At 43.6% G+C, this 27,845-nt stretch overlaps 1 protein-coding gene across 1 annotated transcript; it reads right to left on the reverse strand.

Moving 5' to 3' along the window:
- Positions 1-17,627: 17,627 nt before the first annotated feature.
- Positions 17,628-27,415, reverse strand: LOC145346932 (large ribosomal subunit protein eL39-like). Its single transcript, XM_080194809.1, has 2 exons — positions 27,349-27,415; positions 17,628-17,818 (listed from the first exon to the last, which is right to left on the reverse strand). Exons 1-2 carry the CDS (start codon positions 27,413-27,415, stop codon positions 17,628-17,630), a joined length of 258 nt encoding a protein of 85 aa, XP_080050935.1.
- Positions 27,416-27,845: the final 430 nt, after the last annotated feature.

Genomic DNA, 27,845 nt, shown 5'->3' on the forward strand with positions numbered 1-27,845 from the left:
CTTAAGTTCCACTATTACTACCTCACAAGTCCCACCACAAGCCTATTTTCCAAGAACCATGGTCTTATTTCTACCCTCTATTGGCTGGCTCTCTTCATTCTAATTCTTCATTAAGTGATGCAGTTTATTCTGAGACTAGGGTTCTGAATCTAAATAAAGAAAACTATTATAGTATGAGGCGCATGTTGGCTATGATAATTTGGGAAACATTACTCAATTGGTTGACACTGAGTAGGCAATGGCAAACATTCAAAGAGCGCATGGGTGAACTGCAACAATTGTTCATTCCTATCTAGCGCAAAAGTAAAACAGGAAACCATAACTTACAATTTAGAGATAGTATTACATCCTAGGGAGAGGCATACAAATTGGCCAAAAAGAAAAGCAGACCTGAGGATTGGGAGAAGTTTAGGATTCAGCAAAGGAGGACCAAAGGATTGCTTAAGTTGAGGGAAGTTATAATACAAGAATAAGTTTGTGGGAAACATAAAAACTGGCTGTAAAACCTTCTGTTGGTTTGTGAAGGAAAAATGATTGGTGAAGACAAGTGCAGATCCCTTAGTCAGGATCAGGGGAATTTATAATGGGGAGAAAAAGAAAGTTAACTGACCAACTAAATACATACTTTGGTTCCGTCTTCACAAAAGAAAACAATGCAACAGAAATGTAACAGAAGACAAGGCTTAATGAGAGGTATTAAATCAGTTTTAATAGGGAAAGTATGTTGGGGAAATTGATTGGATTGAAGGCCATAAATCCCCGTGGCCTGATAATCTATATCCCAGATCTCTTCAAAAAAAAACCTAGAAATAGTGGATTCATTAATGAACATCTTTCAAGATTCAAAAGACTTTGAACAGTTCCTAGGGATTGGAAGATAGCTAACGTAACCCTACTATTTAAAAAGAGAGGTAGAGAGGAAACAGAATTATAGACTGGTAAGCCTAATGCTGGTAATGGGAAAAATGCTTGAGTTATAAAAATATATAGCAGAGCACTTGGAAAACAGTGATATGATTGGACAAAGTCAGCATAGATTTGCGAAAGGGAAATCATGCTCGACAAATGTACTGGAATTATTTGAAGATGTAAGTAATGGAGTTGATGAGGTTTATCCACATCTAGTGGATGTGGTTTATTTGGACTTCCAGAAGGCTTTCGACAAGACCCCCAGTAAGAGATTAGTTTGCAAAATTAAAGTGTATGGTATTAGGGGTACTGTATTGAGATGGATAGAAAACTGGTTGGGAGACAGGAAACAAAGAGTAGGAATAAACAGATCTTTTTTTCCAAGTGGCAAGCAGTAACTAGTGGGGTACCTTAGGATTATGCTAGAAACCCAGCTATTCAGAATGTATATTAATGATTTAGATGAGGGAACTAAATGTAATATCTCCAAATCCTATTGTGAAGAGGATGCAAATACACCTCAGTATGATTTGGACAAGCTGATAGAGTGGACAAATGCATGGCAAGTTGAGTATAATGGGATAAAGTTAATGTTTTCCACTTTGGTAGCAAAAACAGGAAGGCAATTAATATCTGATTAACTATAAGTTGAGACAGGGGAATGTGTAACAAGACCTGGATATCCTCATACACCAGTCATTAAAAGTAAGCATGCAGGTGCAGCAGGCAGTGAAGAAGACAAATGGAATGTGGCCTTCGTAGCGAGAAGATTTGAGTACAGGAGCAGGGATGTCTTTATACAATAATACAGGGCCTTGCTGAGACCACACCTGGAATATTGTGTGCAGTTTTGGTCTCCTTAACTGAGGAAGGATGTTATAGCTATGGGGTGTGTACGGTGAATGTTTACCAGACTGATTGCTGGGAAGGTGAGTGTGAAGTATGAGGAAAGATTGAGATGGTTAGCATTATATTCATTGGAGTTTAGAAGACTGATGGGGAATTTAACAGAAACCTATAAAATTCTAACATGACTAGACAGGGCAGGTCAGGAGGGATGTTCCCGATGGTGGGGGAATCCAGAACCAGTTGTCACAGTCTAAGGATGCAGAGTAAACCTTTTAGATCTGAGTTGAGGATAAATTTCTTCATCCAGAGGGTGATGAGCCTGTGGAGTTCTCTACTACAGAGAGCAATTGAGGCAAAAACATTTTGGGGGCAAACTTACTGGTTTGTCATGCCAGTTGGTTGGCATGGCAAGCCGTTAATTTTAGGCTCGCACTAGATTTCTCATCTCTCACAATATTACCGACCCTGTTCTGCCGGCACAACCATCAGGCTGATTTAAATATTCAGTAGTTCATTTCAATGTGTTAAGTGAGTCCCAGACGCTATCGTCCAGGTTCACTTGTCCTTTACTGCTCGCTGGTGGAGGTCTTCACTGGCGAGAATTATGGATGGTTCCCAGCAAAAGGGACCTGATGTGATGGCCTTGCTGGTGGGACAAGAGGGCAATGAAGCCCCATGGGGAGTCATGGGCAGGATCAGGCAGTTCCCCTTGGCCAGTATCAGGCAGAGCCAGGCTGAGGGGCCTGAGGGGAGGGTCCTGAAGGAGCAGGGCATGTCGGGATGGACTAATAGCAGTGGGTGGGGTCATGACTGGGAGATGTGTGGGGGGAGCTCCATAGTGGGTCTACTACAATGGGGGGTTGGGGGGCAGATTAGGATTATATTCACTGGAGTTTAGAAGACTGATGAGGAATTTAACGGAAACCTATAAAATTCTAACATGACTAGACAGGGCAGATCAGGAGGGATGTTCCCGATGGTGGGGGAACCCAGACCCAGTTGTCACAGTCTAAGGATACAGAGTAAACCTTTTAGATCTGTGTTGAGGATAAATTTCTTCATCCAGAGGGGGGAATTGGGGCTGATGATCGGCTGGGGTGGGGGATTGGGATGGTGATCTCCGGGGCAGTGATCAGTGAGAAGGGGCGATATCCGGGGGCAGTCAGGGTGGGGAGCAGAGATGCGAGGGACTATGTCTGTGGGGGTGGGTGGGGTGGAGTGACAGATCTCCCAGTGTAATGTGTCCATTTGTGCACAGTGCATTGGGAGATTAGAGCACCTGCGCAATGGCAGCCCTACATCAGCATTCAGCTTCCAGGCATGAATCAGCTCCGCCCACTCTCCCTACTGGCGAAAATCACACTTTGCATCATTTTTTCTAAGTGCCGTACTTTGCGTCTGGAAGCTCGCCCATAAATGCGTGTGATTCCTTCCCATTTTCACATTTGTTAGGCACTTAGAATTTTCTTTGTAAGGTGGCCCACCTCCTGTATGTTTCCAAGAAAGAGTCAGATATAGTTCTTGGGGTTAAAGGGGTCAAGAGGAAAGTGGGAACTGAGCTTACTGAGTTGGATGATCAGCTGTGATTGTAATGAATGGTGGAGAAGGCTCGACAGGCCAAATGAGCTACCCCTGCTCCTATTTTCTATGTTTCTATTTTTCTATGTAATTTGAATGCAGATAAAATTCTTCCACCCCTCTAAGCGGCCCCCAGTTCCCATTGTGTCTGAGTGCAACTGTTTCTATGTAGGTGCAACTGGCCGTAGAGTTAATGCTTAGACTGATTGGCCAGATGAGCGTTCTTCATAGAGTAAATTACCATTGACTTAGAAGGTTAAATTTTAACCTGTCAGGGTCAACTGATTTGTGTTTGGGTGGCAGGTTAATAGACCAGTATGTCAGGGAGTGACAGGAACCCTCTGACTCCCACAGTTAATCGGAGTTTATGTTAATCAAAGAAAAGTTGGTTCTGTTGTGTAGATATGTTCAAAGTGGAATTTGAACCTTGGATCCTGACTTTAGCACTGTGATGGACAGATTTCTGGAACCTACCAGTTTGAACACGGCTAGAAGGCAGCAGGACTGAGCAAATTAATAGATAGAAAATCCTTTAAATTCATCATCTTCACACAAAGTCCCATTATTGCTAGCTCACATATCCCACAACAGCCCCAGTGTTGTATTTTCCAAGATCCTATGGGAATATAGGGAGGCACAGTGGTTACTACTACTGTCTCACACCGCCAGAGACCTGGGTTTGATTTCAGCCTCGGGTGACTGTCTGTGTAGATTTTGTATGTTCTCCCCATGTTTGTGTAGGTTTCTTGGTGTCATAGAGTCACAGAGGTTTACAGCACGGAAATAGGCCCTTCAGCCCAACTTGTCCATGCCACCCCTTTTTTAACTCCCAAGCTAGTCCCGATTGCCCGCATTTGGCCCATATCCCTCTGTATCCATCTTACCCATGTAACTGTCTAAACGCTTTTTTAACGACAAAATTGTACCGCCTCTACTATTACCTCTGGCAGCTTGTTCCAGATACTCATCAATTTCCATATGAAAAAGTTGCCCCTCTGGACTCTATCGTATTTCTCCCCTCTCACCTGAAACCTATGCCGTCTAATTTTCAACTCCTCGACCTTTGGGAATGGATATTCACCATCTAGCTGATCTACGCCCCTCATTATTTTATAGACTGTATAAGATCACTCTTAAACCTCCTATACTCCAGAGGAAAAATGTCTCAGTCTTTCCAGCCTTTCCTTATAACTCAAACCATCAAGCCCCAGTAGCATCCTAGTAAATCTTTTCTGCACTCTTTCTCGTACTCTTGCTAAGGTTTCCTCACAGAGTCCAAAGATGTGCAGGTCAGATGGAGTGACCATGCTAAATTATCCCTTAGTACCCCAAGATATGTAGGTTAGCGGGGGTAAACACATGGGGTTATGGTATATGCCTGGATAAGAATCGGGACTGAATGGCCTCCTTTTGCACTGTTGGCATTTTATCTATGATATTTCTGGCCTCCACTGCCTGGCTCTATTCATTCTACATCAGTCATGGGGCAAACTGAGAATTCAGCAGCTTCTTTACTTTAGTGAAAGATTTTTGCTCACAAAACTTATTTGAATAGCAAGTTTTCACTCCTTTGGAGGTGATTTCTGATCATTTAGAAGACATTTCTGCTATCTAGGAATGTTTTATGTTTGATCTGTGCTTTCCAACTGTCAGCCTTCAATGCCACAATGGAGTTACTTATACAGCTGTACCCTAGATTGCTGATGAGATACTGGTGGGGCAGGGAAGTAAAAACAACCGCCCTCACCTCGACTATCAGCCTTCGCAGGACAGAGGGAAACATGCACAGAGCTCACATTGGGGGGGAGATACAGGCACTGGATTAGTATCTGGACAGGATCTCAAACAATGATGAGATGGAGTACAGGAAAGAGATAAGGAGTCTGGTGAAATGGTGCAATGACAAAAATCTGTCCCTCAATGTCAACAAAATGAAGGAGATAGTCATCGACTTCAAGAAGCGTAATAGAGGACATGTCCCTGAGTACATCAATGGGGATGAAATGAAACTGGTCGAGACTTCAAGTTTCTAGGTATCTAGGCCCACCAACAACCTGCCCTATAAATGCTATAGTTAAGAGGCTAAGGAAATTCAGCATGTCCACTGTGACTATCACTAATTTTCACTGATGGAAAGGATGCATCATAGAAAGTATCCTTTCTGGTTGTATCACAGTTCGGTATGGCTCCTGCTCTATCCAAGACCGCATCAAACTACACAGAGTTGTGATCATAGCTCAGTCAATCACGCAAACCAGTCTCCCATCCATAGACTCCGTTTACACTTCTCACTGCCTTGGAAAAGCAGCCAGCATAATCAAGGACCCCATGCACCCCGGACATACTCTTCCAATCTTCTTCCATCAGAAAAAAAGTACAAAAATCTGAGATCATGTATCTACTGACTCAAGAACAGCTTTTTCCCTGCTGCCATCTGACTTTTAATGGACCTACCTTATATTAAGTTGATCTTTCTCTAGCTATGACTGTAACACTACATTCTGCACCCTCCCCTTTCCTTGTCCCCCATGTGCTGGATGAACATTATGTATAGCACACAAGAAATAATACTTTTCACTGTATCGCAATACAAGTGACTGTAATAAATCAAATCAAAAAAGGACTTTGCATCAGTGCTGCAGGAAACTCATGATTTCACACCCCAGCAGCCAGGTACAAATGCTGAGACTGAGTTAAAAAGTCACGAACAAATATACTGAGGAAACTTTCTGATTCTTGATGTGCTGCTAGCCTCCCTGATGCAAGTCACTCGGAACCTTCAAATTTAACCCATGTTGTCTCTTGGTTGGGGTCATGAAGTGTGACCGCTATTGAAAGAGGGTTGTTTTCCAGCCTCCGGGTCAATTTGCGCAATATATAAGGTCATTTTACTGTTGTTAAAATAATACCACTTCTGTGGCTTCACAGAGTCCACAATTTGTTTTCTACTTCAATTACCATGACTTGTATTTATAGAATAGATAAAATCATAGAATCCCCACAATGCAGAAGGAGACCATTCTGCTCATCCCGCCTGCACAGACAACAATCCCACCTAAGCCCTATCCATGTATTTACCCTATTAATCCCCCTGACATTAAGGGGCAATTTAGTGTGGCCAATCAACCTAACTCACACATCTTTGGACTGTGGGAGGAAACCAGAGCACCTGGAGGAAACTCACACAGACACGGGGAGAATGTGCAAACTCCACACAGTCACCCAAGGCCAGAATTGAACCCAGGTCCCTGGCATTGTGAGGCAGCAGTGCTAACCATCGTGCCACTGTGCTAATCCCGTATTCTAAAGCAACTGCTTTAAGGGAGTCAATACGTACAGTTGGTTGCTGATTCAGATGGGGGAAAACCCACGAAAGGCAAATTATGCAATGTTTTCCCAGCATTTTATACATTTCCTTCAAATGTGATGACCTTGGATCAGGCTTGTTTAAGTGCCATTGCAGGAGGGAAATAAAACAAGTCGAGTTTTGGAGACAGTGTCAAACTTCAAGGAAAGTTTTTATTCCACGTGCATGAGGGAGAGCTGGACTCCGGATTGAAATCCCAGGTTGCCTGAGAGTTCTTCCCTGACTCTGTTAGATTGGTACAAGGTATTATACTTTTTCAAGTCACAAAGGTTAACAGCGTATTAATCCCTTGAGTTGGACTCAAGATGGTTCTTCTAATCTTGTCATGCAGAATGCATTGTTCAGTAGAACTCTGTTAATCTGTTCTCTGGACAGTTCTGTTTACCTGATTATAATCTCAAAGCATTGTATTTGTCCAACCGATTTACAACAATGTGTTAACTGTTCCCCCCCTCTGCTTGGTGACAGAAGACTATTCCTTCCCTAGACTATACGGAGCCTGGCTGTCTTAATGCCGGTTCTCCCATTGTTGTGATCTCCTGCACATCAGAAGTTGATAGCATGCATTAATCGTTATCTGTCGACAAAGCAGACTTCTAGCTGTCATGTGTTAAGCAAAGGAGACTACAAAGTGATAAGTGTGGTGTTGGCTAAGGTAAACTGAGAGCAAAAACTTTATGGTGGGACAATTGAGGAACAGTGGAGAACTTCCAAACCATTTTTTCATAACACTCAACAAAAGTATATACCAGTGATAAGGAAGGACAGTAGAAAAAGAGATAATCAGCCATGGATATCTAAGGAAATTAAGGAGGATATAAAATTGAAAGAAAATGCATACAAAGTGGTAAAGATTAGTGGAAAACTGGAAAATTGGGGAATCTTTAAAGGTCAACTGAAAGCCACGAGAAAAGCTATAAAGAAAAGTAAGATGGATTATGGGAGTAAACTAGCTCAGAATATAAAAACAGACAACAAAGGTTTCTATAAATATATACAACAAAAAAGAGTGGCAAAAGTAAAAGTTAGTCCTTTAGAGGATGAGTAGGGGGCTGTAATAACTGGAAATGAGAAAATGGCTGAGGCATTAAACAGGTATTTTGTGTTGGTCTTCACAGTGGAAGATACAAATAACATGTCAAAAATTGATGACAGGAAGGCTTTGGGAGGTGAGGACCTAGAAACTATTATTATCACAAAAGAGGCAGTGTTGGGCAAGTTAATAGGGCTAAAGGTAGACAAGTCTCCTGAACCTGATGGAATGTATCCCAGGGTACTGAAAGAGATGGTGGGACAAATAACAAATGCACTAGTGGTAAATTACCACAGATTGGAAAACAGCAAACGTGACTCCACTGTTTAAAAAAGAAGGTAGACAAAAGTCGGGTTACTATAGGCTGATTAGTTTAACTTCTGTAGTAGGGAAAATGCTTGAATCTATCGTCAGGGAAGAAATAGCGAGACATTTGGATATAAATTGTTTCATTAGTAAGACACAGCATGGGTTCATGAAGGGAAGGTCATGTTTGACTAATTTGGTGGAATTCTTTGAGAACATTACATGTGCAAACGACAATAGGGAACCTGTGGATGTGTGCATCTGGATTTCCAGAAAGTATTTGACAAGGAGCCACACCAAAGACTCTACATAAGATAAAGGTGCACGGATATTATACTAGCATGGATAGAGGATTGGTTAACTAACAGAAAGCAAAGAGTGGAGGTAAATGGGTGTTTTTCTGGTTGGCAATCAGTGACTAGTGGAGTGCCTCAGGGATCAGTGTTAGGACCGCGATTGTTTACAATTTACATCGATGATTTGGAATTGGGGACCAAGTGTAGTGTGTCAAAATTCACGGATGACACTAAGATGAGTAGCAGCGCAAAGTGTGCAGAGGACGCAGGAAGTCTGCAAAGGGATGTAAATAGGCTAAGTGAGTGGGCGAGAGTCTGGCCGATGGAGTACAATGTTGCAAAATGTGAGGTCATCCATTTTGGTAAGAAATAACAGCAAAATGGACTATTATTTAAATGGCAAAAAAAATTGCAGCATGCTGCTGTGCAGAGGGACCCGGTTATCCTTGTGCAGAAATCTCAAGGAGTTAGTTTGCAGGTGGAAGGCAAATGGAATTGTGTCCTTCATTGCTAGAGGGATGGAGTTTAAAAACAGCGAGGTTATGTTGCAGCTGTAAAAGGTGCTGGTGTGGTCACACCTGGAATACTGAGTACAGTTTTGTTCTCCTTACTTGAGAAAGGATATACTGGCACTGGAGGGGGTGCAAAGGAGATTCACTAGGTTGATTCCAGAATTGAGAGGGTTGGCTTATGAGGATAGACTGAGTAAACTGGGGCTATACTCATTGGAAATCAGAAGAATGAGGGGAGATCTTATAGAAACCATGCCACAAAGCCTGCAATGCTCCGTCCGTTAAACTGTCAAACTGAGGAGCTTCTGATCAGTATCACTGAAGACTCCAACCATGACCTGTTCAGTGGTTGGATAAGACTGGTGAACCCAGATAAAAAGCTGTAAAGGAGAGTTAGTGCAGACTTGATGGGCTGAATGGCCTCCTTCTGCACTGCAGAGATTCTATGCATTTCACACCAGGTCACATCTGCAGCCTCCTGGATGACACCCTACCCAGTGGTGTGGGTGGCCAACAAGATGTTTGTCACAGGAGTGTCTTCCACCACCCCCCCCCTTCACCCAATTCCCTCCACATCTCTGCTTCTCGCTGCATTGGGTGCTCTCTTCACCTGCAAGGTATGACACAGAGCAATGTGAGTGGTCACAGTGGGGTGTGTGGAGAGGAGGGAATGATGCCACTTGAGGAGGGTCACCATGAGGTATTTGGCATTGAGAGGCAATAAGCAGAAGGTGAGTATTGCCTCTTCAGATGGGAGTTGCCCACAGAGAGCTGCAAAGTGTGTTGACTTGAGGAATGCCATGCAGGAGGGTGCTTAGAAAATCAGAATGTGGGGCTTGGCACCTGACAGTGGCATATCATGCCTTCTTGAGTTCCTAGATCCTCCTATGTACTGTCTCAGATTGGAGGGAAGACTCTCCAGCTACTCATTTCCTTTATCACTTGCACTCATTCCTATTTGATTGTCAAACTCTTTCTCCCCTCTTTGAAAGAATTTACTTCACCGAAGTTCACTGCAGACTGGTAGGGGATAGATCTCCTCTCCATTCCTGTGACTTCTGCTGCCTTAAAAATCCAACTGCTGGTAAATTTTGCTGACTGTTGCAATGCCATTAAGTATAAATCCTTCCTTTGACCGCATCATGAATGCAGCATGCTGCCTGTCTGGCCTAACTGGCCATGGAGCCCAGAGGTCAATTGGTTTGCTGTGGTAAAGCACAATAGCCAGTTGTGGTGTGCAGGCAGTCGAGTTGCAGACCTACAAGTAGTCCCACAGTTCCAGCAGGGGCTAAGGGGAGAAAATACTGCCCATGAATTCTGAGCTGAGAAGTTCTAAATTACCAAACCTTAAATTCAGATGGGCCAGTTTGTTCAAATCATTTCTTCAATCAAAAAAATTCTCTGGGCGTGATTTTCTGGCTTTTTCTGGCCGGTGGGATCTTTCAGTCCTGCAGAAGAACGCTTGCCCTGGGGAGGTTCCCCGGAGGTAGGAAGGGTGAGCCAAGCAAAACAGCAGAGACATCGATAGTGCCAGAAGAGCCCACCAATGGCCATGATATGCCACCTGTGTTACTGGAAAAAAGATGGCGGGCTGGGGAGTGAGAGGTTGGGGGTGGGGGGGGGGGCAACAAATTCTGCCCTCTGTCAGACTTCTTTTGGTTATGTTATGATTTAAACACTATTTGAAGGGCATTAAGTTGGGTTTGACTTTCTGCTTTGCAATTTTGGTGATACTGCAGGGGGCAATATTCTGAGATTGGCACCAAAGGAAGTGGAAGGGTTGCTAGAGCTGTTCTGTAGGTTTAAGACCCTGGCCCACCAACACCATGTCCAGTAATTTTGTATTCCTGATTTAACCCATCCTCCAGGGGAATGTAAAGAGGTTAGAGACCCAAGGATACATATGGAGTTGTCAATCCTCCAGGAGTGTCCAAGATTTAAAGAATAATCCCCTTGGCACAGCAAGCCAGGAGGAAAGTCATTAAAAATAGTGTTTTATTTTTAATTTTTTTAAACACTTTTTTATTTACATATTGGCTATGAGAGCAAAAGGCTGTGTGGCTGGGCAGGACAATTAGGGGTGAGAGTTCAGCCGACGAAACCCTCCACAAGTACGCCAAACAACATCGGTAGCATGGTGACACGATGGTTAGCAGTGTTGTTTCACACCGCTAGGGACATGGGTTCAATTTCTGGCTTTGTGAAGTTTGCACATCCCCCCACATCTCTGGGTGCTCTAGTTTCCTCCCACAGTCCATACATGTGCAGGCTAGGTTGATTGGCCACACAAAATTACCTCTTAGAGTTCCAAGATGTGTAGAGTAGTAGGATTAGTGGGGTAAATATGGGAATTGGGCCTGGATAAGATGCTGTTTTGGGCCATTGATGCAGACTCAATGAGCCAAATGCCTTGTTTCTGCATTGTAAGGATTCTATGAGTCCATGAACAGTTGGTAACCCCAATATCCAAAGATGCCGCAGCTGGGATGTGACGTAAAGGACTCAGTTGAAGAAGATACATGGATCCTTCATTGTTTTACTTTCAAAACTATCAAGCCAAAAAATTACTTAGAACATTTCTTAAAAATTAAAAATAGGACGTAGTATGAACAGCATGGGCAATACCTTGAAAAATGTTCAGATGCACTGAACTTAACTTTTCCTCAAAGAAGTAACAGTACAGCTTGACTTATGAAACAGACTGCTTAATATGGTGCTGGCATATCTACTTGAAAGGATCATGTAAAAATAGGTTTCTGGTTTGTTTAGGATATAAAGAGAATAGGAAGATAAAAATAATTTGAGTGGAACTGTACCTGACTCTGATGGACGGTGTTGAATGGAGTTTTCTCAACCTTATGCTCTTCAATCATTCGTGATTGAATTTTTAGCTATGTTCCTGCTGTAACTTTGGCATAAGATCCACCGAAACACCACAAGGTTTACATTTTATTTATAATCATAAGATCATGAGACCATCAGATATAGGAGCAGAATTAGGCTACTCAGCCCATTGAGTCTGTTCCGCCATTCAATCATGGCTGATATTTTTCTCATCTCCATTCTCCTGCCTTTTCTACATAACCCATGATCCCCTTATTAATCAAGAACCTATTTATCTCTGTGTTAAAGACACTCAATGACCGGGCCTCCACAGGCTTCTGCGGCAAAGAGTTCCACGGATTCACTCTCTGGCTGAAGAACTTCCTCCTTGTCTCTGTTTTAAAGAATCGTCCCTTTAGCCTGAGGTTGTTCCCCTTTGTTCTAATTTTTCTTACAAGTGGAAACATCCTCTCCTTGTCCACTCTATCCAGACATTGCAGTATCCTATAAGTTACAATAAGATCCCCCTTCATCCTTCTAAACTCTAACAAGTACAGACCCAGAGTCCTCAAACTTTCCTCATTCGACAAGTTCTTCATTCCAGGAATCATTCTTGTGAACCTCCTCTGGACCCTTTCCAAGGAGAGCACATCCTTCCTTAGATATGGGGCCTTAAGCTGCACACAGTACTCCAAATTGGATCTGACCAGAGCCTTATACAGCCTCAGAAGTTCATCCCTGCTCTTGTATCCTAGCCCTCTCGACGTGAATGCTAACATTGTATTTGCCGACTGAACCTGTACATTAACCTTAAGAGAATCTTGAACAATGATTTCCAAGTCCCTTTGTGTTTCTGATATCCTAAGCATTTTCTCATTTAGTAAATAGTCAATGTCTCCATTCCTCCTTCCAAAGTGCATAACCTCACACTTTTCCACATTGTATTCCATGTGCCACTTCTTTGTCCACTCTCTTAACCTGTCCAAGTGCTTCTACAACCCCCCCCACTTCTTTCTCAATACTACCTGTCCCTCTACATATCCCTCTACAAAATTAGCAACAGTGCCTTCAGTCCCTCTCTTGGATTTCCATGGATATTCCGTGGCAGACCATCAGCAGATCCCTGATGGATATGTTACTTTGGAATCCATACTTCATCGAAAAAAATGGTTAAATCATCTAAAATGCCTCATAGATTTTGAAATTCCCTGCTTCATTTGTATGAAAATCTTTACCCTGATGATACTGGCAACACAGTCACAATGTTCTTGATTTGAATTTGTTATGTGGGTCAAAGATTTGTGACAAAAAGATCTATTCAGATTTTCAAATTTAAATCCATTTTTGTCGGCACTGAATTCTAATATTCTGCTATTTACATTGCTAAATTTGATCAGTGGATTATTTTATTGCAAATATGACCAAATGATCAGGAATAGACTATAAGAACCATCACCAGTTCTCAGCTTCTATTAATATACCCCCATTTCTATCGGATGAAAAAAAACTTTCAAACTGATTACTAATATTAATATTGTCAAATACTTTCCATGATGCTGGATGGGCGCGAGGCTGATTTTCATGAGATCAATTGATTGACCAGAATGTTCCAGCCATTCACTCTGGCGGGATTCTCTGGTCCCACTGCAGTGAACGGACATTTGACTGAGTGCCAAATGCTCCGTCCTTACTTGCAGCGACAGCGGGGTGTGAACGGCAAGGCGTGAACGTCAGGAAATTTCCAGCTGATCTCAATCTCATAAGTGAGTTCAGCACACCATTGTCCCTCCTCCCAGAATGCTCCTGGGTGGCCGGCAGCATGACAGGGTGATTGGGGGGATATGTCAGGGGTCATGATGGGGGAGGCATGTTGTGGCTTATGATAGGGCAGCTACTAGGATGATGCCGAAAATTCCATCAGAGAGGAGATGAGGAACATGCCATCGATTGGAAGGAGGGGGGGTTGCTGGGAGGGGTTGGTTCCTGGTGTCTGAGAAGATGGAGAGGGTCTCCCAATGCACAGTAAGATCGGGACACCCTTGCAAAACAGCACCCGAGCCGGGCTCACTGGCCAGACTACAATTAATCTTAGTGATGGGTAAGATTTTAAAAATGATAATCTGGGATAATGTTAACAGTCATTTGGACATGTGTGGATTAATTAAGGATTGTTAAAATCAAATTGTGTTTAACTGCCTTGATGGATTTTCATGATGAGTTAACAAAGATGCTTGATGAGAGTAATTTGGTTGATATAATGTACATGAAGCTCCAAAAACAGCAATAAGTTCCTCATGTGACCTTTTGGTATAGGTCGCTGCACCAATATACCACAAACCGAAAACAATGACCTGGTGTTCCAGGTTCAAATCACACTATAGATGGTTACATTTGAATTTTTATTCTACAGATGTCAGTTGTACCTCAGTTGGTAGTGCTCCTGTCCTTTGAGTTATAAGACTGAGGGCTCAAGTCCCACTCCAGGACAAGTGCACAAAAATCCAAACTGACGTTCCAGTGCAGTACTGAGGGAGTGCTGCATTGTCAGGGGTGCCAGCATTTAGATGAAATATTAGAGTGCCCTCTCAGGTGGAGGTAAAAGATCCCCAAGAAAAGCAACAATGGCAGCATGGATACAAAATTAGTTAAAGACATGAATCAGAGTGTAATGGTGAATGGTTGTCTATTCATCTGGAGGAAGGTACAGAGTGGATTTCCCAAAGATTGGCACTAAAACTTTTCGTGATGAATGTGAGTAACTTTTATCTTGGCTCTGGTATAAAGACAGAACTTCATAATTAACATGTTACACAAGACTTGAAAGTGTAATGAACAGTGAGGCGGTTGGTAATAGAATGCAGGGGGATATATTATGTATAGGCAGATGACAGATGAAATTTAATGCAGAGAAATGCAAAGTGAAACATTTTCATTCAAAGAAAGAGAAGTACTATAAGAAAAAATTACAATTCTAAAGTGGGTGCAGGAACAAAGCAACCTGGGAGTATATGGGTCCAAAGCTGAGAAGGTTACAGGGCTGGTTAAGAAAGTGGGCTTTATAAATTGAGGCATGAAGTACAAAAATAATGAAACGATGATGAGGTGACACTAGTTCAATCTCAGCTGGAATAATGGGCTGGATCCTCCAACTTTGTGAGGTGCCTGACAGAAATCCTGATGCCCCACAGAATGGGGTGTCAGTCAAAAATCAGGATTTCCGACAGACCTAAAGGCGATCGGGATTCACCTGACTCACCCTGCCGGCCCCAGTCAGGTTCCCACCCAGAGCAGGCGGGGTAGTACGATAATTATGCACACTGGCTTGATGCTCCATTCACCAGCCCCCTGCCGTACACCCGGGGCCCCCAGCAGGAATGGGCTTTGGTGTTGCTCATCACAAGTAGGGATAAGGCATGCTGGCCCATGAGGATCTGGGGAGCACCACCAATCCCTCAGAAAAGAGTGTCACACTCCCCCACAACACTCAAATCATGGGTCACTCCATCAACACACCACATAGAGATGAGGGTAAACTGACCCAACCCTCCTTCAGCTCCCCTCCACCCTCAGACCCACCAACCAGGTCCCTTTCACCCTCAGACCCCTATTCAGCCCTCCCATCCCCTCAGACCTGACACACAGCCCCGCCTACATCCGCAGACCCTAATTCAGGCCACATGCCCTCACAGCGCAAATGTTGCACCAGCAACAACACCCTGGCCTGGTGATTTGGGCCCTGAGAGGGGGGGGTCAAGGAAGTAAGTCCAGTAGCCATTTACTCCTCTGTCACTGCCGGGCTGCAGACGAAAAGTCCCTCAAGGCTCTGGGGTTTGGGTGAACTTGGGTGAAGGACATGGTGACCTCCACCATTCTCCCCTTGGATGTGTGTCTCATGACTGGACTGCCCCTTCTAGCACTAACAGACCTGGAGATCACTCCTGGCATGGCGACTTAAGGCAGTCTTGTGATGAACATCTGCATTCCTCCCTGTCAGATGTGAAAATTCAGAAGTGGCCAGATCACTTTAACCTCCATGCCACCAGAGAATCCCGCCAGAGTGAATGGCTGGAAAATTCTGGTCAATCAATTGATCTCATGGAAATCATGTAAAGTATTTGACAATATTACTACCAGTAATCAGTTTGAAAGCTTTTTTTTCATCTGATAGAAATGGGGGTCTACTAATAGAAGCTGAAAACTGGCGTTGGTTCTTATAGCCTATTCCTGATCATTTAGTCATGTTTGCAATAAAATAATCTACTGTCTCAAATTTACCTTCTGGTCACCTAGCAGGGTTTTAAATCATTGCAGCACTTCATTCTACAGCAGAGATTTCTCTTTTTCTCTATCAGGTGTGAGCTGATCCCTTTGAACTCCTCTGACAGAGAGGAGATGTCACTTTAATTGAGGGGAGTGTAGAAGTTTCCATGTGCACTCAGCCCCAGTGTATTTGCAAAGTTTTGATTTGAAGTCAGAATCTTCCTACCAAGAGATAAAGCCTCTCTAATTCTATTGGAATACTTTGATCTCTGTCAATTACAATGTGCAGTGCTTTCAAAGAAGCTTCTATTAACAGCTTAATGGATTTCTCTTCATACTCCAGTCAGCTGTTTATTTTAGTTCTCTTCCTGCTTGAATGCATCTCAAGTACTTCCATTGATCCCACCACCAATGTTTAGAAAGATTCTAAGTCTGAATGACAGCTGTGGTTTATTCAAAACGTGCAAACAGCTTTTAAGTTTTATTGGATTCTGTATTACAACAAGGGGTGGGATTTTCTGTGCGTCTCCATGGTGTGATGTAGCATGGGGAGCCCACCATTGCTCAGAAGCTTAGACAGAGTAGAGAGAGATCATTTCCATAGGTGGAAGGGTGGCAAATCATACAGTTAGGTGACTGTCAAAAGGACCAAAGGCGCTATGTGGGATAAAGATTTTTATGCAGCGGGTAGGTATAATCTGCAATTCACTGCTTGACAGAGTGGTGGAGGCTTGTGAATTTTAAAAATAAATGAGGTAAGTACTTGGAGGGAGTTGACCTGAAGGGCTTTTGGAAAAGGGCTAAGAAGTGGGATTGGCTAGTTTGCTTCTTCAGAGAGATAACAACAAGTTAATGAGCCAAATAGCCTCCTTCTGTGCTGCCACCATGCTCTAACCAGAATATTACCCCAAGGTGATGGCCCCAGAGAGATTTATCAGCTGTTAACTGACTCAGGCAAGAGTAAAGACCTGCCTCTGACAACAATCAGCCAATGAAATGGCAATCTAGAATATTGTTAAAGCCCTTTTTGAGTATGAATTATTGAATTTCTGTGGGAATTCTCATCTAGCTATAAGTATAAATATATGTATTCATATCATGTTTTGAAAAAGAGAGTCCTCTTGTCAACTTCACAGATGTCTTTGTTTTTATCCATGCTTGAGCCTATATACTGTCATCATGTTTTAATTATGTCCTTAATATCTTTCCTAATCACCTCAAATTGTTTAATTTTTTACTGAACTGATTTTAAACTTTTAATGGAGGAATAGATTTTTTTAAAGTCTGTTTTTCTAATTTGCTGAGGTAAATTGTAAGAATGCTTTCTGAATAGGTAAGGAACGGCAATACAATCATAAAAAAGCTTTCAAAATTCTTTTGAAAATTACTTCAGAGCTTTTTTTTCTTGTCTTTCCTTAATGTGGTGGCATGATAGCACAGTGGTTAGAGCTGCTGCCTCACAGAGCCAGGGACCCAGGTGCAATTCTGACCATGAGTGACTGTCTGTGTGGAGTTTGCCTGCTCTCCCTGTGTCTGCGTGGGGTTTCCTCCAGGTGCTCCTGTTCCCTCCCGCACACCAAAGGTGCATGGATTATGTTGATAGGCCTTGGTAAATTAGGATTACTCTTCCCGGTAGGAGCAAGAGAGCGGGAGAGATGGCTACGGCTGGTAGTGTACCGTGATGGTGTATCCCTTTACAGGCCCAGCTTGGTCCTTCTCCAGTGTCTCCTCTTGGAGTTGTCCCTGATCTTGCTGCTGGCTTTCATGTGGATCCACTGTGAAGTTGGCCAGTTCTGCTTCATCTTCTTAGCGAGGAATCGCTTGATCCTGAAGGTTTGGTGGGATGGCGTGGCTGCATGTCCACTCCGGGAGGAGGGATTCGTTCCTTCGGTGGGGAGGAGGGATCGCCCGCAGAGTGGCAGGGGACCCCCCGTACCACACCCTCAAACAGAGACCCATCTGAGCTCCCTCCTCCCCCCAACCAGAGATCCATATGCGCCCCCTCCTTCCCCCCAAGCCAGAGATCTATCTGAGCTCCCTCCTCCCCTCCAATCAGAGATCCCTCTGCGCCCGGTCCCCCCACCCCACCACACCACCTCCCCTCCCAACCCCACCCAGAGGATGATCTGTGTCAGAGAGCCGCTCTCTCTGCTTTCTGCTTTTTTTTTCCTGCAACTGGTTTTATTAATACATCACACAAACAACTAAATATACGTCAGTCAAATCCACACAGATGTAGTCAGGAACAGGAGGCACAGAATTAACATGAATGGGTATTGTCTAATTAACATTCAAAGCATTTTCTCCTTGCATTTAAGCCATGTAATAATAGAAATAAAAACAGGAATCTGTTTTTTCATTCCCTGTATCCTTCCTGTAGAAACACAATTTAATAAAATAAATGGAGTCGATCATAAATAAAAAACACATCTTATTAATGACATCACAATAATATGTGCATTTATCAAAGTCCCACTGATGTAAACACCAGTCAGGCAGTCCAGTGATGGTTGTTTCTAAAATCTAAAATTTTGAAGACTACTTCTTCGTCTAGAATTTGCTGTAATTGTCAACTTTAAATTCATCTTCAAGTTGCTCTTCTTTCATTCTAGCTCTTTTGGGAACACGTTTGCACAATTTTGCTTTCCTTTCAGCTTCTGGCAGAAGGGAAACATCGACTGGCATCATATTAATTTTTTTAGGCTCCTTGTATCGGATATTGATAGTGGACCCATCAGGTCGAACCACCAAAACAGGATACAGCCTGGCAGAGACCTGTCTTCCAAAGGGAACTACTGATGTTGTATTGGAACCGTTCCGCCTGGGTACGCTGACACAGGATACACAGCAGGAAGCAATCTTTCAGAAGGCACAAACCGCCACAGCCACGCGCTCCAGCCCAGCGACCGGCCTCCGATTTTTTTTGAATTGCGCATGCGCAGTTCAGAGATCCGAACAGTCCGGCAGTGCTAAGCCCCGCCCGCAGCGTGGATCGGATCGGAGCCGGCAAAACGCGTAGAGGCACGCTGGAATGGGGATTCCGGGCTCGGATCCATATTTCGCCTGGATCTGGCCCTTAGGCTCCGATTGGCAAAATCGGGCCCTTAGTGTCAGGGGGTTTAGCATGGTAAATATATGGGGATAGTGCCTATGTAGAATTGTTGTTGGTGCAGGTTTGATGGGCCAAGTGGCCTCCTTCTGCACTGTAGAGATTCTATGAAGGGTGCTTGAAAGGTCCTGATGTTATTTTATGCATGGTACAGGCGATTTCTGTTTCATACCTATTGAAACAAAAGCTGTCAGCTAGCGCTGCCCAAGTAGTGCTGCATTGTCTGACCCCCCTCCCCTGCCCACTACAATGGGAGGCAAGATGGGAAAATTGCCCCCTATGTGTTTATTCATGATTTCCTTTAAAACAATGCATCAACATTTATCTCAGTGCTATAGGCATATGCTATTTCTCGTTGAAACCTCTCCAAAAAACAAAGATCTGTTTTCAAGAAGGAATTAGATATAGGTCTTGGGTCTAACTGGAACAAGGGATATGGGGGAAGGTAGGATCGGGATATTGAATTTGATGATCAGCCATGATCAAAATGAATGGCGGAGCAGGCTCAAAGGGCCAAATGGCCTCCTCCTACTTCTATTTTCTATGTTTCTACGTTTTTTGTGAATATGCTGATCAGAAGTACAATTCCAGTTTGATAGACCTGCTTTCCTTTCCGGTGCACCCAGCATGCAGGATATTCACAGTGGTGATATTAAATGACTAGCAATCCAGAAGCCCAGGCTAATGTTTTGGGCAAATGGGTTTAAGTCCCAACACTGCAGCTGGTAAATTCAGTAAATAAACCTGGAGCGTAATTTTTCTCACAGTGTCTCACTTTCCGTGATCTGAAGAGTTGACCTTGGTGATTCTGAGTTCCTGCAGCCATTTCACACTTGAATGAGCGCTAAAGTAGCTACAAGTGGGACTTCTGCCCCTCAGTCAGGATGAAGCCCCTTCTTAGAGAGCTGCCAGCCAGTCAGATTGTCCAGCTTCAGTCCCTACAGTGCTGAATTGGACAGTAGAAGAGGACACCTGAGACAGTTATCCTGCTAATCCCTTGAACCTACACATATTTGGACACTAAGGGAAAATTGAGTATGGCAAATCCACCTAACCTAAACATTTTTGGACACGAAGAGGGAATGTAACATAGCCAATCCACCTAACCTGCACATCTTTGGATTGTGAGAGGAAACCAGAGCATCCAGAGGGAACTCGTGCAGATATAGGGAGAACATGCAAACTCCACACTCACAGTCACTCAAGGCCAGAACTGAACCCAGGTCCCTGGCACCGTGAGGCAGTAGTGCTAACCACTGTGCCACTATGTGCTTGGAACCTCATTAATCATACACAGGTAAATTGCTCTCTGATTTACCTGGTGGGCAGGCAGCTGATTCAGTTGCCCGCTGTCTGTTGGAGGGTTCAAAGGTCCTGCAGCATATTTAAATAAAGTAAAAAGTCTCACAACACCTGGTTACCTTGGTGTTGTGAGACTTCTTACTGTGTTTACCCCAGTCCAACACCGGCATCTCTATGTCATGACTAGCATATTTAAATACCAGGCCAACACTCATATTGCTCTCTCCTACCTACCTACCTTCATCAGAACGTTCAGCTGTCAGGAAATCTGAGGGAAAAACCTTGCACCTTCATGAAGAAGTCTGATCCTCAATTCAACCACTCTCCCACTAGCCCATGACTTTCATGCTGCCTATATCCATCCCCTTCCAGTAAATGATGTGGTATCCCTTCAACCTTGTTGGAAAGATAGAATCATAGAGTCCCTATAGAGCAGAAGGAGACCATTCAGCCCATCAGGTCTGCACTGGCCACAAACCCATACAGGCTCTATCCCCATTACCACCCCCCCCGCCCCCATATTTACCTTACTAATTCCCCTGACAGTAGGGTCAATTTAGCATGGCCATCAACCTACCCCGCACATCTTTGGACTGTGGGAGGAATGTGTTTTACTGTGGGAGGAAACCAGAGCACCCAGAGGACACTTATGCAGACACGGGGAGAATGTGTAAACTCCACACAGACAGTCACCCAAGCCGAGAATTGAACCTGGGTCCCTGTCAGGCAGCAGTGCTAACCATGCCGCCCCTGGTTTGTAAGTTTTTCATGCATCCTTGTTGGGGTCCAGCTTCCCTCCCTTCTTCCCTCTGCCTTCCATTGTTCATCTTCGCCATCCACCTCCTTGCCCGGCTGCCTGTCAATTGTGTGCTCTGACCCTTTCCCCCTTCTTTTTTGAACAGCCCATCTTCTACATTGCCCCCCCTCCCCCCTTGGCTTCATCAGGCCATTCCCTTCCCACCTCCTCTCCACCTGGCCTCACCTCACATTCCATTCCTGGACAAGTACAAGCCTTTGTTACAGTGATTGTATGAGTCCCATATAGAACACTACAGCACAAACAGGCCCTTCGGCCCACAAGTTGCGCCAATCATATCCATACCTACCAGGGCTATCTATAACTCTCAATCCCATTAAATCCTATGTACTCATCCAGAAGTCTCTTAAAAGACCCCAGCGAGTTCGCCTCTACCACCACCGACAGCAGCCGATTCCACTCACTCACCACCCTCTGAGTGAAAAACTTACCCCTGACATCTCCTCTGTACCTGCTCCCCAGCACCTTAAACCTGTGTCCTCTCGTAGCGACCATTTCAGCTCTGGGAAATAGCCTCCGAGAATCCACCCTATCTATACCTCTCAACATTTTATAAACCTCTATCAGGTCGCCTCTCAAACTTCGTCTCTACAGGGAGAAGAGACTTAGCTCCCTCAACCTATCTTCATAAGGCATGCCTCCCAATCCAGGCAACATCTTTGTAAATCTCCTCTGCACCCTCTCAATAGCTTCCACATCCTTCCTGTAGTGAGGTGACCAGAACTGCGCACAGTGCTCCAAGTGGGGTCTGACAAGGGTTTTATAAAGTTGCAGCATTACCTCCCGACTCCTGAACTCAATCCCTCGATTAATGAAGGCTAGCACACCATACGCCTTCTTGACCGCATCTTCAACCTGTGAGACCTCAGTGTTATCCAGATAAACATTGCTGTGTGCACTAGGGAAGGAAGTGACCCCTGTGCCCTCCACCCCAGTTGCAGCACTGTTTGGAAATGTTGAGTCCATGGGTCCAGCAGCATGGTGCTGTCCATGAAGACTAGCTCGACATGGAGATGGAGGGCAGAAACTGGTCTGTCCCAGTGGAGTGGTGTACAGCACATCAGAAGCAGTGCAGCACTGTGGCAGAAAGGCTTTGCCACGCTCAAAGTCTCGTGTGAACTGAGGATATCCCAGCATAAAATTCCTAGACGGAATCCCGCCTCTTCAATTTTATACTTACCCCCACACCCTGCCTCTCTTCCCCTGCCTAAAAACCAGGCGGCAAGGGAAAATAACAATCCAGCCCTGGAAATAAAATGCCAGTCTCCATAGTAGTGACCCTGAACCATCCTTAATGGTTATAAAAATCTATCCGGTTCACTAATGCCCTTCAGGGAAGGGCGTTCGCTGACCTAACCTGGTCTGGCCTACATGTGACTCCAGACCCATGGTGATGCAGTTGACTCTGAAATGGCAGATCACCTGGTATCGAACTAACTTCACACTCAGCCCAGTCGACCCTGCAGAGTCCCCCTTACTAATGTCTGGGGCTTGTACCAAAATTGGGAGATCTGTCCCAAAGACTAGCCAAGCAACAACCTGATATAACCATACTCATGGAATCCAGATAATGTTCCAGACACCGCCATCACCATCCCTGAATATTCTCTGTCCCATCAACAGGTCAAACCTCGCAGGGGTGGCAGCACAGTGGTGTACAGTCAGAAGTAAATTGCCCTGGAAGTCCCCAACTTCAACTCTGGACCGCATGAAGTTTCATGGCATCGGGTCAAAGGTGGCCAAGGAAACCTCCTGCTAATAACCATCTACCATTCCCTTTCAGCTAATGGATCTGTACTCCTCCATGTTGAACACTTCTTGAGGGTGGTAGGAACAAAGAATGTACTCTGGGTGGGAGGGGGCTTCAATGCCCATCACCAAGAGTGGCTCAGTAGCACCACTACTGAGCAAGCTTACCTCAAGGACATAACTGCTAGACTAGGTCTGTGGCAGCTGGTAAGGGAACCAACAGAGGGAAACACCTACTTCACCTCGTCCTCTACTTGTCTATGACAGTATTAGCAGGAATGACCATCGCACAGTCTTTGCAAAGACTAAGTCCCGTCTTCACATTGTGGATTCCCTCCGTTATATGACATTACCATTGTGCTGAATAGGATAGACTTTGAACAGATCTAGCAACTCAAAACTGGGACTCCATGAAGTGCAATGGGCCATCAGCAGCAGCAGAATTGTATGCATATTGTCTCTAACATCATGGCCTGGCATATCCCCCACTTTACCATTACCGTCAAGCTAAGTTCATTGAAGAATGCAGGAAGGCACGCTCAGAACAGCACTGGGCATACATAAAAATGAAATGTCAACTTGGTGAAGCAACAATATAGGACTACTTGCATGCTAAACAGTAAAAACAGCATACAATAGATAGAGCTAAGAAATTCCGCAACCAATGGATCAGGTATAAGTTCTGCAGTCCTGCCACATCCAACCATGAAAGTTGGTGGATAACTGAACAACTCACTGGAGGAGGAAGCTCCACAAATATCCCTATCTTCAATGAAGGAGGAGTGCAGTGCGAAAGACAAGACATTTGCAAACATTTTCAGCCAGAAGTGCCTGGTAGATGATTGATCTTGACTGCCTCATGAGGTCCCCAGCATCACAGATATCAATTTGATTGATCGGAGTTGAGGAGGAACTTCTTCACTCAAAGGGTGGCCTACTCCTGCTCCTATTTCTTATGTTCTTATGTTCTTATGATTCACTCCATGTGACATCAAGAAACAACTGAAGGCACTGGATGTGCAACAGCTGTAGCATCTATAGGCTCTGACAAAACTCCAGCAAAGCATTGAAGACCTGTGTACCAAAACTAGTTGTGCTCCAAAACAAAGCTGCTTCAGTATAGCTACAACACTGGCATTTCCCTGGCAATGTGGGAAGTTACCTATGTATGTCCTGTCCACAAAAGGCAGGCCAAATCCAAACTGTCCAATTATCGTTCAGTCATCAGTGACCTGATAGAAGGTGCCATTGAAAGAACTATCAAGCGACACTGACTCAGCAATAACCTGCTCACTGCTGCTTAAATTCGGCTACGACCACTCAGCCCCTGACCTCATTACAGCCTTCGTTAAATATGAGCAAAAGAGTTGAACTCAAGAGACGAGGTGAGAGAGACTGTTCTTGGCATCAAGGCAGCATTTGACTGAGTATTGGATCAAGGAGCCCTGGGAAAATGGAATCAATGTGAATAAAAGAGAATGTCTCTGGTTTGAGTCATATCTTGCACTCAGGATATTGGCTGTGGTTATTTGAGGTCAATCATCTTCGTCCCAAGACATCACTGAAGGAGTTCTTCAGGATAGTGTCCTAGGCCCAACTATCTTCAGCTGCAGCATCAATGACAATTCCTCCACCACAAGATCAGAATGATTGCATAATGCTCAGTACCATTTCCAACCTTTCGGATACTGAAGCAATCTATATCCACATGCAACAACAACTGGATAACATTCAGGTTTAAGCTGATAAGTGGCAAATATCATTCTCACCACACGAGGGCCATGCAATGGCCATCTTCAACAAGAAAGAATCCAACCATCTCCCCTTACATTCAATGACATTACCATTCCTGAATTCCCTACAATCACCATCCTCTGGGGGTTACCGTTAATCAGAAATTAAACCGAACCGACCATCTTATGTGATTACAAGAGCGCATCTAAGGTGAGAATTCTGCAGAGAGCAACTCATCTCCTCATTCAGAAAATACTTCCCGCCATCCACCATGCATAAGTCAGGGGTATGATGGAATACCTCCACTTGCTTGGATAAGTGCAGCTCCAAGTACACTCAAGAAGCTCAGCATCAACTAGGACAAAGCAGCCATTCAAATTCGCTCACTCCACAATCGGTGCACAGAGGCAGCAATGTTTACCATCTGCAATTTACACTGAAGCAACTCATCAAGGCTCCTTTAACAGCAACTTCAAAGCTCACAACCTCTACCCATTGGAAGGACAGAAGTGGCAGTTGCATGGGATCACCATCACCTGCAAGTTCCCCTCCAAGCCACTCATCATCCTGACTTTAACTATGTCACTGTTCCTTCACTGTCGCTGGGTCAAAATCCTGGAATTCCTTTCCTTATGACATTGTGAGTGCTATTGGACTGCAGCGACTCAAGAAGGTGGCAGTCAAGCGCAAATAGGGATGGACAGCAAATACTGGCCAAGCCAGGGATGCAAATGTCCTATGAAAGGATAAGAATGTGGCCAACATGTGTCCTTCAATTAATCCCTCAAAAAAAAGATTAATAGTTTAATTTCATTGCTGTATATTGAATCTTGCTGTATGTAAATTTGCTGTCAGTTTTCCTATTGAGTAATAATGATTTCTACTTACTTTGGACACCTGGAGGTATAAAACTTGTTTGTAAAAATAAGCTATTTTTGCACATGTTAGTCTTGTGGAGAAATATACCACCAACAAGCAAAAGAAAATGAAAACTGCACCGTTTAAAATCTGCATTGAATAATTATCGATTATCAATATTGAATGTCACAAAACTTTTAACAGAATAAAGTGAATTGAAATATTATGAAGTGAAATAAATGATCAATTAATTCAACATGGGAATAAGAACACTTGGGGAATAAGGTGGGCAAGTATGGGTCTACTAGTCACTAATGTATGACCCAACATCGATTAAACTAAGAACAGTGCTGAATCACAATTATTTGGAATAGAGTTCTCTTTTGTCTTTGACAGAAAGTTCACGTTCATCATTAGAATAATTAAATATAATTTTACTTTTAATGTTTCCAACGCCTTGGGTGGCACAGTGGTTAACACTATTGCCTCACAGCACCAGGGACCTGGATTCAATTCCGGCCTTGGGTGACTCTTTGTGTAGAGCTTGTACATTTGCCCCCGTGTCTGCATAGGTTTCCTTGGGGTGCTCTGGTTTCTTCCCATAGTCCAAAGGTGTGCAGATTAGTTGGATTAGCTAAGTTAAATTGCCCCTTGGTGTTCAAACATTGTGTATGTTAGGCAGATTAGCTCTTGTAAATGCAAGGGGCTTTGAGGATAGTGCAGAGGGGAGGGCCTGGGTGGGATTCTCTTTTAGAGGGTCAGTGTTGACTCAGTGGGCCGATTGGCCTCATTCTGCACTGTAGAGATTTAATGTTTCTATGGTTTGCCATGCACATGTCCTGTTTTACTGCCTTCAGTCCAGTATTCTTGTTCCATATATCAATGCCTTCCTGTTGCATTAAATCATTATAATGATGCTTTCCACATATCTGCCTTCGTTTTCTATTCTCTGTCTAAACTACCAGGAACAAGACTTTGCATGTTGATTTAACACCAACAATGCTCTCTATCCTTGTCTCTATTCACTGGGTCATTAAATTAAAGAGCTGCCGCATGCTAAAGCCCTAGTTCCTAACCTGATGGATTGGTTGGCTCATTAAGTCAAATCACCACTGGTCGATCTTTCATCTCAGGGACAAAAACGGATATACTAATCTCGAGCTCTTTACTAAACATTAGAATATTTTGCTTTGCAGATGTATAAGCAATTTCAGCGTGCTTGATTGCAACCTGTAACACATGTAGTGAAATTACAGTGCATGTTGCATAAAAGATTATTACAGATGACCCAGTGGTTAAAGTATATTTGTGGAATACACTTTGGTTAAATCTTATCAGAGCATACTGTTTGACCCATCCGAGAAGGCATAATCAATCTTCTGGGCATAACTCAAGGCCATTCATAAACAATGGCTTTAATGTCAGCTTTCAACTGTTTAGTTTGGGTGAACAGTGCACAGATGCATTGTAATTCTCACCATCAATCTTTTATAACAGTTGGATCATTACTAATCATTGCTTTGGTTTAACCAAAAGCAGATAATAATTCCCAAAATCATCAAGTATGTTCTAACACATTGCTTAAGACGAACATTTTTATCCTGAGAACTGGAACGTAACCAACCTTTCAACTGGATATTTTGTGATGTCTAATAAATCTGATGACATCTGAACATCTTTCTGGGGGAAAAAAAAAGTTTTGGGGCCAAATCTTACAGTCGAGGCCAAAGGCATTAGATGTTATTTGTGTGTAAAAGGCGCAGCAACATCAGGCAAGAGGTCACTGCACAGTTAAATATCAATATCTAAAAGATGCCTGCCCAAGTTGTATCACTTCACTGCTCACTTTTGAAAAACGGCATCTCATTGCTTGTTTCACTGCTGACATGAATTTCATGGCATCGAGATGCCATAGTTCGTGTGGCAAATGCAAACTAAGTTTGTCAAAAAAATTTGAGTTACATCATCATGATTGCAATTATCATTTTGGTTGATAATTGGTTAATTGCTGCCAATCAACTATTCTGGCAGTGGAAATTAATTATTGTAAGTGTGGAGTCTCATTCTTTCAAGTCTTAATGATTGATAGATAATTTAAATGTCAATTTTAAGTTTTATTTTATTAACTTTTAATTTCCATTACTTTTTCTCCTTATCTATCTCTCATTCATAGAAATATAGAATTCTTACAGTGCAGAAAGAGGCCTTTTGGCTCATTGAGCAAGCACTGACAACAATTCTACCTATTGCTGTAACCCCTTACATTTACCCTGCTAATTTCCCTGACATTAAGGGGCAATTGAGCATGGCCAATCAACCCAAGCTGCACATCGTTGGATTGTG

Source organism: Carcharhinus amblyrhynchos, chromosome 8 (genome assembly GCF_965287045.1).
Source record: "Carcharhinus amblyrhynchos chromosome 8, sCarAmb.v2.hapA, whole genome shotgun sequence".
NCBI lineage: Eukaryota > Metazoa > Chordata > Chondrichthyes > Carcharhiniformes > Carcharhinidae > Carcharhinus > Carcharhinus amblyrhynchos.